This window comes from Xiphophorus couchianus, chromosome 7 (genome assembly GCF_001444195.1).
Source record: "Xiphophorus couchianus chromosome 7, X_couchianus-1.0, whole genome shotgun sequence".
Lineage (NCBI taxonomy): Eukaryota > Metazoa > Chordata > Actinopteri > Cyprinodontiformes > Poeciliidae > Xiphophorus > Xiphophorus couchianus.
The window spans coordinates 8,607,730-8,621,075 of NC_040234.1; the positions used below are offsets into that span (position 1 = coordinate 8,607,730).

Here is a 13,346-nt window from a genome sequence, read left to right on the forward strand (position 1 = left end):
AGTGGCTAGAGAGAGAAAATGAAGAGTTAAATGAACAGATTGTATCGCTGAAGATTAAAAATGACAGGATCGAATCCAGGCTGGCGGAAAAAAGCAAAGATGTCCAGCAAAGGGAAGAACCAGTCAGGGTACATATCCAGGAAGAGGAACTTTCAGCATGTCAGAAAGTAGGGAGAATTTTTATGCATTTGTACAGTTCAAGAACGTTGGCGTATTGGGTGCCGCCCTGGGTTTTTTTTTAACAGTAAAGGATATTTTGGGTTGCTGGAAACAGGATGTTTGTGGGATAGTGATGCGTTTAAATTAATTACAAATATAAATACTCTTGTTTGCTTTTGGAATTTGTGCCTAGTGAGAGATGCTTGCAGGAAGACATCTAAACGGGTCAAACTGGAAGCTGACACCAGATGGTCTGCAGCAAGAGTGATGACTGACGGATGATTAAGGGTCGAAGTTTATGAACCAGAAACAGAGGAACTGTACATGAGACACGGATGCACAAGACAACTCCTTGTTCTGTGGGTTCATCAGGTCCTGCACCGTTTCTACAGAAGGAAATAAACAAGAACTCTGAATTTTGCATTCTACATTACAGCAGCTTGCAGGTGCAACACACCTGTGACTCAAGAGAACAGAAGAAGCAGCTGCTATGTGATTAACTCAAGATAACCAAATCCAGGGGTCTCAAACTCCAGGCCTCGAGGGCCGCAGTCCTGCAGTTTTTAGATGTGCCACAGGTACAAAACACTGGATTGAAATGACTTGATGACCTCCTCCTTGTGTAGATCAGTTCTCCACAGCCTTAATGACCTAATTATTCTGTTCAGGTGTGGTGCAGCAGAGGCACATCTAAAAGTTGCAGGACTGCGGCCCTCGAGAACTGGAGTTTGAGACCCCTGAATAGGCTCTGTAACTAGGACCGCCCTAAGGAAATAAAAAGAAAGTCTCTGGGAGGAGCTGTTTTAGAGCGGGTAGATTGTAACTAAAGCACGCTGCTGTCCGTTCTCCTTGCTAGTAAATCTAAAACTCACTTGTCTCTCTCTTCTTTTTCAGTTTGAGAATGCTTAGGTAGATGAACCTGACATTAATTTGGTCCTTCGAAGCCGGATCCCAAGATACTGAAGGAATCCAGCGGGTGAGACCGAATCCAGAAGGACCGTGCGCACGGCTAAACTCTTCAGAATGAGTTTAGATCTTTTTCCGGGACTGGTATTTGGTTTACCAGCTGGAATCTGACGCTTGACGGGACTCCGTGGAAGGGGAGAGACAACTGAGAGTAAATTCTCTTTTAAAAGAAAAGCGTGAATGAGTTGATGGCGTTCGCGTTAAAAGAAATCCTGTGTAAGAAACGCTGTGAATCCTGGGCTCTAACAGCGGAAACTAAACGGCTTTAACTTTATGCTGTTGTGGTGATAATTGGATGGCGGAGTCCAGCGAGCAGCCGCTTAAATCCGTCTTAAAAGTTTCATTCCGTAAAAAAACAGGGCGGCGGAGTCCTGCGTGAAGACGCTTCAGCTCCGGAACTGAAGTGTGATTGGAGGTATAAACACCTTTAGGTATTTTATCTCATTTAAAGTAGCGGGTTTGGAAGGAGCAAACCAATTGAAGATGCAGAGGCAAGAATCCTCCACTCGTAAGAGTCCAAGAAAGGATTACCACAATCGGTATTTTTAATTGTTACCCACTATAAAAAAAGAAACCAGTTTTTAGAACAGCCTAGGTGTTGACAAACTGGTCTAAATTGTTTAAAATGGGTAGAAATAGCAGGAAGTGGAGAGAAGTGTTTCAATATGTGTTCGTTTAATTACTTTTATAAATAAATTCATTTAAATTGTCCGGAATGGTAGCAAAATAACTGCAGTACTGGAGAATACACAGCAGATGGCGGCATAGCAAACTCGCCATTAACAACCATTGAACGAATTACTGCTTTATATTTCAACAGTAAATGTAAATCAAAAGATTAACAGCAGTGAAAATATTGGGAGTGTGTTGAAGGGCAGGACCCTGATAAAATAGAAAATATCTGAATAAATGGATAGTAAAGTACAGGTTAAAAGGTTAATTAAATACTAAAATAGAACTAGAACTATAGGATAAAATAAAAAACTAAAGAAAGAGCCAAGAAATTAAGGAAACAGAAGATTGTGATAACAGTGTGTTGGCAAATAAATAGATGACTAAATGAAACACTAACTAAATAAATAAATACAGGAATAAGTAGATGAATATAATAAATAAAAAAATATCTGAAAACTGGAACAAAAGTCATAAAGGAAAACAAGTAACAGACAGGAATGTGAAACACAAGAAAGGGGAATATGAAAGTTTTTTTAAGAAGGAAAAGGATGAGGAAACTTTAAACAGTTAAAGTTTCATAGAAAGAAAAATAATGATGAAAACTACTAGCTCATGGTTTGCAGGAATTAACAAACTGAGTAGTTTGGTAAGTAGGCATATGTGGTGATTTAGAAATAAGGAGAAAGGCAAGTGAGTCAAAGTAAGAGAATGGAAAGATGATTTGAACAAATATCAAATTAAAATGATCGTTGTGTTCAAAGTTGCTCTCATAGCAGTTTGGAAAAATTTAATAACTGGAAATAGAAAATAGTTGTTATAGAGAAACAGCTAAAATGCTTTGCATGGTCCAAAGGATGTTTATAAAAATCTGAGTAATAATTATGTAGAATTATAAGCATTAAAATATTAGATAAGAATGCTAATTATTCTTTGCGCAGATTAAAAAAAAAACAAGCTGCAGCTGATTCTGGACATCTTAACATTCTTTTAATAATGAACAAAACTTTATTAAGATAGAGAAATATTAAATCTACAGGACTTACTTTTAATTGATTCAGTGAAACTAAAACTAACTCTCTTATTAAATAGTAATTGATCAAACAGAGGAACACATAGCCTTCATGGATTTCAAATGCACCATTAGCTCTGCTCCTAAAACCTTTATTTTTATTGCCAATATAAAACAAAAACAAATGTTTGCAGTCCACTTTAAAGAATCCAAAACAGATTACAGTTTCTCTGGCTACAAGATCAATGTACCAATGGGCTCTTTGCACCTGCTGCGCTGACGTCACATCCTCATTCATCCGACACATTATGAGAGTCAAACTGTGTTTGCTGCAGCCAGGGCCGCAACTACATATTTTTGAGGTGGATGCGAACATCATCATTGTAGCCTAGCTTAAGCTAACCTGTATATTTACAACTCTCTTGTTGATACACTGACATTTCTTACCTTCTGTCTTTCAACCACTTTGAAAAGCTTTTCTTTGTCTCTCCAACATCTTTATCCTTCCCCCTCTTCCGTTTTCTGTTTTGGGCCCCGGAGTTTTTTCTGCGCCCCATCTTTAGCTCCCTGTTGTTGAGGCATTACTACAAATTTAAAAGAAAACAAAACGCGCCTCAGCCGCTGCCCAAGCTGCCTGTATGGGAGGGGGGCGCCTAATCAGTGCTGTTCCTCTGTTATTGATCATTTCATACACAAACAGCTGTTAAGTACATAAAATGCTGACTATATAAAAAAAATTCCCCACATCGTTTTTGCGCCCCCTCTAGTGCAGCGCCCCTATGCGTTGCATACACTGTATAGCCACGTTTTGCGCCACTGGTTAGAGGCGGGTACGGCTTCTTCCTCTGAGTATTTTGGCTCTCCCTCAGAGGAGTTTTTCAATAACTGAATTAAAAGTCAATTAGAAATATGTGAACACAGAATTGGAAAGTCTGTGTTTCCATATTTCCATATTTCAAGAAAAAATATGAAGGCTATTTTGGTCATAAACTTTGAAAAAGAGATTTTAAAATGACCAGTGACCGATGTCCACTTTAACCTGTGACTTTACAGGCTTTGACCAATTTTTATTACAATTTGAAGATGACAAATTCAGACTAAATCTTTTCATTTATTTCTACTGGAACCGTCAAATGTAGTAGTTTTCTCATTCTCTGTAAACAAATGTTAAATTCTAGATCTATGGTCTGTGTTATAAATCAAAGATTTATGGCATTGATACTGACTGAGTCTCAGTTTGTGCAGTGAGCCAAAACAGGAACCTCCGGTCGCCGATCATGCCTTCCACAGAAGAAGGTCCAGGCCTTACATCTGTGAACCGCCAACCATGTCCACTCATAATCAGTAAAAAGACCTCTACAAAACAAAATCCATGTTTCCTGCAGATAAAACAGAAAGTCATTACAGCCAGGCAGACGCCGACCTGACAAAGTGAAGCCATTCTGACTGAAAACCCAGTACAGGTGCCTCACAGCTGCACCAATCGCATGCAGACAGTAAATTGATAAGATGATCAACTGTCCAGTGCACAGCTGCTTTTAAAGAGCAGGACAGTTGATCATCTTACATAATTTTTTATTTTTCCCCAAGAATTATTATTTTTTTGCCTCTAGTGGCCTTCATTTGCGAGCAAGCTAACAGAGTGCAGAAAGAAGAGGTGAAACACATGAGGAACCAAGGACAGGATTCAAAGTACAGGGCGCTCACTCTAACCACTGTGTCATGTGGTGCGCCATGTTTTGAAAAAAAAAAAAAAAGGTGGAAAATAATTGTCTATACAAACATTTTACGACTGATTTGTGCTTGATCAACATGGATCTTCCAAGGGTTCATCTGGCATCCCAGAGTTTCTCAAAGGTTCCTCCGACCATTTAGTGGTACCAAGATCACTCTCCAGAACTTCTCTTTGTGTTCCAGTCTCTAGATCCTCAGCATCTAGAGCTTTGCAGTTAATCTCCTGACAAGCTCCTCTGTAGATTGTCTGTGCCTTGGCGTTGACCACCGGACAAGTTTCTCCACAAATTCTTCTGTTGCGTCTCCAGGGTTCCTCTGATGGAAATATCCGTTCCTCAGTTTACCCAATCTTCATTCTGCAACAGTTGTTCCTCTTTTGTTTCTGAGTAGCTCATCTGATTACTCTGCCAGTTCCACCTCTACCTCGGTATATAAGTTTATCTGTTGTCATTATTCTTCACTGGACTCTTCTTCTTCTGCCTGCCTCCTTTGACTTGACCTGCGTTAATTTATTGTAAGTAATTCATTATTTTATTAAAGTATTAAATTTTGCCACAGTCAATCTCTGCACTTGAGTACTCTGCAAACTGAAAGAATTTCAAGCTATGATGTCAGAAATAAATCCTAAGTGTCTCTTGCATAGGACTCATATGTCATTTACTGGAAGGAGCAGCTTGGATAAAAAAAAAATTCTTAATTGGTTCAAGAACTGGAATAAACTGTTTTATATCAATCTATTTTTATTATAAGAGTAATTGCCTTAAACCTCTACATGTGAACTGAAAAAGAAGTTATTTCAATCAATCAATCAAATTTTATTTGTATAGCACATTTCAGCAGCAAAGCATTTCAAAGTGCTTTACATTATTACCAACACAGAAACACAATGCAAGATAGAATCGACAATCAAAACACGACATTAATTCAGGTTCCATCAATAAATTTGTAATTGATTGCGTTTCAAATACAATCCTAAACAGGTGTGTTTTTAGTCGAGTTTGCATCCATAGAAGGTTTACCTGTTACACTCCTACTGTGTTATATGGAACAAAATACCTGTTGCTATTTTTATTCCCACTCACGCTCACAATCACACAGTTTAAAATGATGCAGACAGCATTTTAATGGGCTTCTGGCACAAAGCTCACCTCTTTCACAGAATTTCGAGCTGGGACTCCGCCGTCCCTCATGGATTTTTGTGCAATTCTATGGTACCTGTTAGTGTCTAGAATTTACAGGGTTTGTGTTATGCGCAATGACCCTCAGTCACTCGCCGTTTTTCTTCCAGCACGGGGCTCCGTACACCTCAAGTGGTATTTAAAGAAATGCTAAATTGACAAGCTTATTTTGCAATGTTGCTAGAAAATTACTTTACAGAAAATGTAGTGTACATGGTGATGGGAAGCAAATGATGTTTCCATGATGTGTTAATTAAATATAAATTTAGTCTATAGTTTGAGATATCTAATTTAAAGGCACCGCTCGGTGTTTTCTCTGTAATTTAAGCATTAAACTATTAAATTATCTATAAGGTTGTAAGAAGATTAAGTTGTCTCTCTCAAAAATAACATTTGGTTTTAACTGTTCAGCATGCTTAAAACCTGCAACTTCCTCATGAAAAACCAATTCTCACAGTGTTCATGTAGTTCTGTTTTGGCTGCAGATAAGACAGACAAACCAATGGAGGAAATCTATGCTAATGGTTCTTTCAGCAATATTTCAGTTGTAAATGGCAGAGGTAAGAATGATCTCTGAGTGAAAAGCACAAACATATGTTTTTAATATTATCCAGGAAAAAATTAATGGTTTTGAAGCTATTCTTTATTTTTCATCATTTTGAATTATGTTAGTTTATTTACATTTTTTTTGTGATTATTTACCGATTACTATTTGTTGGTTAATATACTGCTCAAAAAAATAAAGGGAACACTTTAAGTGTTAAACACCTGTTTAAGTGTTCCCTTTATTTTTTTGAGCAGTGTAGTTATTAATTATATTTATTTTTTGTTTAATTATTTTTGTTATTTGCTTTCCTAAGCAAGACAGAACTGTGGGTCCATTTTCCATCAGTACAGGGAAAAAAATAAACCATAAAGACGTTTTGGACTTTGGACTGGTTTTGCCTATGAAACTTCACCCCAGTGCAGCAGCAACGGCTCATGGATTGAACTTTTATAGGATGTTTGGTTTGACAAACAATCACCATTACAAATGGTATTGAAATAAATTGTCCTTGTTAAGGTTCTAGCAGCTCTAAGAAGTGGCTCATTGTGGGTCTTATCTCTTTGGGGATCCTGAGTGTTGGCCTCCTTATTGGACTCATCAGACTTGGTTTTCACAGTGAGTTTTGTTATTTATTTATCTCCCATCATCCTGCTCTGCTTCACTTTCATGGCTTGAAATAAGCTTATTTGCCATGGCAATGCCATGGTCTGGGGCTGCATGAGTGCAGCAGGTGTTGGGGAATTACATTTCGTAAACTCCAATACTACTGTGAATTACAGAGAGAGTTAAGGCAGATTTGGTAAATAATGCTGGCCACACAAAATATTGACACTTAAGGAACTTTCACTAAGGGGTGTACTCACTTTTGTTGCCGGTAGTTTAGACATTAATGGCTGTATAGTTATTTTGAGTAATAATAAATTTACACTGTTATATAAGCTACATAAGTGTAGCTTATATAACAGTGTAAATAACGATGTGCATAAGACTGACATGATACTGTCATAAATATGAAGGAGTCTTCATAAATGCTTACGACTCTTGTCGTCATGTGTCACTCGGCAAATAGCAACAATTTTAACGCAAAGATGCACTAAAAGTTATACAAAAAGTCAATTACAAGTGTCAACTTTGTATTAAAAATGTCATTATTTACCGAATGACACTTCATGACAACAGTCATAAACATACATAAAGACTCCTTTATATTCATGACAGGTGTTATGTCATGTTTATGACTGTCTCATGTCAGTCTTATGCACACCCCTATCAAATAGTGGTACCGATGTGACAAACCCTTTGAAAATGATTGCCTTGCCTATAAATCGAAAAATAAATAAATAAAATACTAATGTCATCAAAATTCAGAGTGTCAAAAGTCTTCTCAGTCTGATTACCTTTTTTTTTTTTTTTTTAACAATTGAACATATTTTATCAGGCTTAAACAAACATGTTTTGCATTTCTGATATATTTTACCTTAAATTATTTCAGCTCATGCATTATCCAGCTTGGCAGCAGGTCTCTCTGATACGAAAGACAATCTGACTGATCGTCTCCAGTCCAGCAAAGACCAGCTTTCTGCTATGACTAAAGAAAGAGACCAACTGAATGCAACACTCTTGCAACGGTCTAATGAAGTGACCAGGCTACAAAGTTTGTTAAGTAAGTTGTGAGAACAGTTTATTTATAGAAAGTTAAAAACCAATGCAGGCTTTGGTTTAAGTTGGTTTTAACTTATCTACTTATAGTTCATATCTTAATGACTGATGAAGCAAAACTACATTATAAAATCTAACTGATTTTGATAAAACTGTTTTCTTTTAACGATAATAAAAATAAAAAATATATATAAATATATATTTTTTGTTACTTTAGAAAAATATGTGACCTGTCCTGACGGATGGAGGATGTTCAGCTTTTCTTGTTATCTCCTCATTACTGAATCTGGTCCTTGGAAGAAAGCCAGAGAAGACTGCAGGAAGAGAGGAGGCTATCTGGTGGTGATAAACGACGATGATGAACAGGTGATGTGATCTTTCAGTGTGAAATTCATTTATGTTCAGATTAACAGATTCATGCTTTCCTATTTGCTTTAAGAGAAACATTGTGCTACAAAATGTTTCCATAATGTTTCTAGAATTTGAATACAATCTACAGACATTTCCAATAATTGCACATTTAAAATATGTAGCAGTAGTTCTGTCTACAATGCCTATTGATGCTTTGAATTTGTTCACGTTTTTCTGTTTTGATTACTTGCCAAAACAATAATATCAAAGATAAAGTGAGTAGATACAAACTTTTTTAATTTATGAAGAGACAAAGCTGTGTAAACACATCTTGCCCTGCGTGAGAAATTAGACTTCAAAGTTAAAAACTGGTTGTGCAATTTTCTGCAAATTAATTCAGCCACAATGTGTCATGTTGAGGTTGGGTTTTCTTAACCAACACTGAAAGCAGATAAAGGTTTAACTTTCATTTTTTATTTCTTGTAAAGCACAGAAGTGTGGAAATTGCTTGCCGGAGAGGGGATGTGTAAAATACCAGTTTAGTTAAAATGGTTGCTTTTAATTTAAATAGGATTTTGATTATTTTTAAAAAGACATATTAAAATTTGATTTTTTTATTTACTGATTGAATACTTTTATGCTGCTTTCTTTTTATTCCTAGAAAATGTTTCTTTTCTTTGGCTTTTTATTGTAATATGTTGTAAGACAAAACACATAACTGCTTTGCTGAAACTCGTAGCTTAATAGTTTTCAGTCTCAGTTATTGATTATGAATACCTGCCTACTAAGGCTTATGTATTGCATATAATACATGAATGATTAAAGTTCTGCATTGGAACAGCATGATTCTTCACATGTATAGAATAAACACAAACAACTTTTCTCCAAAATGTAAGAGTTTATTTAACAAAAATATTTCAACCTTAAAATCCCTTAATCAACAAAATCATTAAGTTAGAATCATTCACCCCAAATACAAAGAAAAAATTTACTTTTGACCAATAAAGTCATGCAATGATGTCATAGTTCAATGTGAACTGTGAATGTTTCAGCTAAGTTTTGAAGTACTGGAGCATGGAGCTACCTTGGTATAACTAGCATATAATCATTTCACCTTTAGAATTACAGTAACACTGCAACGGACTGGCGACCTGTCCAGGGTGAACCCAGCCTCTCGCCCAGAACGTTAGCTGGAGACAGACACCAGCACCTCCTCCTGACCCACTAGCGACAAGGTTGTGAAAACATTAATGGATGGATGGATGGAATTACAGTAACAGGTCTTTAGTACTTTTTACTAATTAATTTTACAGGTTAGCGATATGAGATGAAAGAAAAAATACCAATAGAACAAACAACAAGGGTTACTTTGAAGTTGCAATGCCTTCATTTTCAGAGCGATTGGATCTAGGCATGCAGTCGTGTCCAATGTAACCTGTAACAGCTGCAGAAAGGGAAGGAAATGTAGGAAGTGGGCCACTAGGCCGTGTTTGTAATGACACATTGATCAATCTGCCACACTTCTCCTTTTACTCATCAGACTGAAAGTGAGTTCCATCCATCTATCCATCCATCCATCCATCCATCCATCCATCCATCCATCCATCCATCCATCCATCCATCCATCCATTTTCTTACACCCTTGTCTCCAGTGGGCTTGTGATGTGCTGGTGCCTATCTCCAGCTAACGTTCCAGGGGAGAGGCGGGTGCTGATAGTGAGTTAATGCAGTTAATTTGGGGTTTAGTAGTTTTTTATACCAGTGTGTTTGTTAACTCTATGGCTGGGTCCCAACATGGCTGATCTGAAATATTGAAACAAAAAATTACTTTTTAATAGTACTTTGAGATTTTCTTGATGTTTGAGACAGTGTGCTTCATTTTTCCACATATAACAGATTTATATGTGGAATTAAACACTTACAGTAAAGTCTCCAACATATAAATTGATATAGTGCGACTGGAGTGTAAGCATTTAGAAATATTGATCTCAAATAGAAACCTGCAAAATAATTCAATTACATTTCTTTGACAAATGAGTCTGCATGGAAATGATTTCTTTTGGAAGGGGAAGGACAGGAAATATTTTAGAATAGTATAATTTTCAAAGTGACCAATATATCTGGATTACAATTATAATATGCACACACTGTGTTGTGATTCAAGTCTAAAAGCAATATTTTCTATGCCGTTTCACAGAAATTTGTTTTTGCCTTATCTGACAAGTCAGCATGGATTGGTTTGAGTGAAGAAACGGAGGGATCCTGGAAGTGGGTTGATGGCACTGCTCTGAGTTCTGAGTAAGTTTTTCCTTCTTTTATATTAATCCTGACTATGAACCAGAATGGGATCGCTTTACTTTAGTTTGTACTAAGATTGGTGTTTTATTCTGTATAAAAACATTTGTGTTCAAGATAATAACAGTCCAATATTACAAATCAGACCAATCATGGGTTTGATGGAAACTTATATTTAATTTATAATTTTTCTACATGATAAGTAAAGTAGAGTACATCCTATATCCAGTGGGTGGCGCATGTTGCTACAATCGATAGTAGTCACACAGGCACACCAGCAAGAAGGAAACAAACACACCCAGTACAACACTTTCATTCTATTGGCTGAGAGGTTGCCAGGCGACTGTGCCAAAAGGCAGTTTTATGTTTCATAAGCGAGCAGAGACTATATCTGAGCTCGAGGAGAAGTTTTGACAAGTACAAGCGTTACAGGTTTTGAGAAGAAAGACATGAAATCCTGCTTTCAAAATAAAAATGTAAGCAAAATTCTTAAAAGTTTTGAGAACAAAAGACAAACAAAACAAAAACGGAACAAAATCCTGTTTTCAGATTGAAAATGTGTGCTCTTGGATTATGGCAGGGAAATTCCCCCATAGTTTATTACAGAAATAAGGTTTTATAAACAAAACATATTACACGTTAATCCAATTAACACTCAAAAATAAAAGGACTAGAGCTGGCTAAGTGCTGCCCCAGCAAGTAAACAAAAATAACCAAACAAGTCAATCTAGATTATTAGAGCCAATCAAGAGCAGAGTCAGACTGTGAGGCAGTTCAAAAGGCCATAAGGGCTTTAAATATTACCATAATATTACAACTTTATTCTCGAGTAACTACTACTTTCTTCTGATAATTTTACGACTTTATTAGTATGACTGTATTCTTGTAATATTATGACTTTATTCTTAACCTGGGCCTAAAATTACTGTACTACTACTGTAAGGGTTAAACCCAGAAATACAAATTTGATATCGACAAATACAACATTACCCATACAAATAGAATATTTAGTTATTAGCAGCAATAGCTTGGCTGATGGTCAATTCAGGAAGGTGTCACAGCTAAACAGAAACATCAGGCCAAATAAAATGTGTTTGTAAAGGAAAAAAGCCTGAAATAATCAAGAAAATTTAAAATTGCGATAATAAACACACTTTTTGGAAACACTGCATTTATTTTGAACACAACTTTGTTTCTCTTTCAAAAGTAAAGAAATTGAATCCTTAAAATATGGGAAGTTGTTGTGCTAATGCAAACCATTAATGTAAATCATTTATTATCTTCTATACTCCAAAGCCAACTGCAATGTAGAACATCACAACTTATAAGCTGACATTTTGTTTCTGTTTGTCGTGAAAGATAATCTGTGAAATAACTCTCTTGTTTACAGACTTAAAAAGTTCTGGGGAGAGGGTCAGCCTGATAATGTTAATGGAAGTGAGGATTGTGCACAGATCTTGGAAGTCAACAAGACATGGAATGATAATAAATGTGATGGTTCTTTCCCGTGGATCTGTGAAAAAGCTCCAGTGTAATGATGGGTATATATTAGCGGTTGCTTTCCAATTGAGGCTAAATTTAAGCTTTACGTTTTGTACTGCAGATACCTGAAAATGTTTTAACATTACATATTATAGATACAGTGCAGTAGCACCATTTCTAAAGTGCCATTTTTAAAAAAACACAAATTATCCATTTGCAGATTAGATTTAACTGTAAATTCTTTCACATAAAAGCTTCTCAAATATGGATCTGCAGCCTATTGTTGCTGCCAGTCTGCTGTCTGCTTCATTGTTGAAATTAATCCTGTCATCTGTGACATCTAGCAGTTTGTGGACGTCCACAAAAAGGCCTGATTTTTGTGACTGCAACAAATGTTCACATCAATACTGAAAGTACAGCTACCATTTAAATGGTGGCGATAGAAGAGAAAATAAAGAAAAACAACTGAACATGAGCAGAGAAACAACAAGACAATTGTTTTTAAGAAATACAGTGTGGAGAGATTATATTGTTGACCCCTTTGGATTATTTCTCAGGAACCATGAGGACAAAAAACTGCATTGTGTGTTTAGTGAGAAATTATGTCATTTTCTTCTTCTCTTGTAATTAGACAGCATACAAACTGCATCAATGCCCACAATAAGACTCATCTCTGAGTGGAGCGCAGCAGTTCATCTTGTTGAATATGAACACATTCCTGTCCACACAGTCTGAGTGACTCACATTTACATACGTTCAGGCCTGAACATTTGATCATGAATGTGTGTCCAGTGAACTTAGAACCAGCAGAACAGCAGGTACTAAAGGCCACTTTTTGTTACATGACAGAACAAAAGCTTCTATCTGCTACGTTTACTGAACTGGTTACTGTCCATGGTGATGATGGCGTTGGAAAGTGTTGTAATGGATGATATTATCTTGAAAGGTTGGACCTGTATGTTGTTTTATTTTTATTTTTTGTAGCTTTTAAAGGCAATTAAATGGTAAGCTTTCAGATTCTGGAGGTGTCTTTTTGTCATGTTGGGATCCATTTTCTTTGCCCACATGCAGAACAGAAAATCAGCTAAAGATTGTTTATTGAAATACAGAGATAAGAGAGGTGGAGAGGGTATGGTTCCTCGGGAAGATTCACGGAGTCGTCGGCACACTATGGGGCAGCAAAAAGAGATCGTGAGTTTAGGGTATTTGGAAACAGGAGTTGTGAGATGAATTGGACTGATCTTACTTGTAGAAATGATGATCTCGGTCTGGGAGGGGTTTGACTGCGGGG

The 13,346-nt window shown here is 36.5% G+C and overlaps 1 protein-coding gene across 1 annotated transcript; it reads left to right on the forward strand.

Annotated features, from left to right (window-relative positions):
• Positions 1-4,865: 4,865 nt before the first annotated feature.
• LOC114148858 (CD209 antigen-like protein E) lies at positions 4,866-13,072 on the forward strand. The gene is made up of 7 exons (XM_028024348.1): positions 4,866-5,057; positions 6,207-6,281; positions 6,785-6,883; positions 7,761-7,931; positions 8,145-8,293; positions 10,476-10,576; positions 11,964-13,072. The coding sequence occupies exons 2-7, from the start codon at positions 6,224-6,226 to the stop codon at positions 12,106-12,108; spliced, it is 723 nt and encodes a 240-aa protein (XP_027880149.1). The 5' UTR covers positions 4,866-5,057; positions 6,207-6,223; the 3' UTR covers positions 12,109-13,072.
• The last annotated feature ends 274 nt before the right edge of the window (positions 13,073-13,346 follow it).

What these genes read in the sequence shown, in the direction of transcription:
- LOC114148858 (XM_028024348.1), top strand. Translation starts at nt 6,224, where the DNA reads ATGGAGGAAATCTATGCTAATGGTTCTTTCAGCAATATTTCAGTTGTA. An exon ending in TTCAGTTGTAAATGGCAGAG is followed by an intron (nt 6,282 to 6,784) that starts GTAAGAATGATC and finishes GTCCTTGTTAAG; the next exon opens with GTTCTAGCAGCTCTAAGAAG. An exon ending in CAGGCTACAAAGTTTGTTAA is followed by an intron (nt 7,932 to 8,144) that starts GTAAGTTGTGAG and finishes TTGTTACTTTAG; the next exon opens with AAAAATATGTGACCTGTCCT.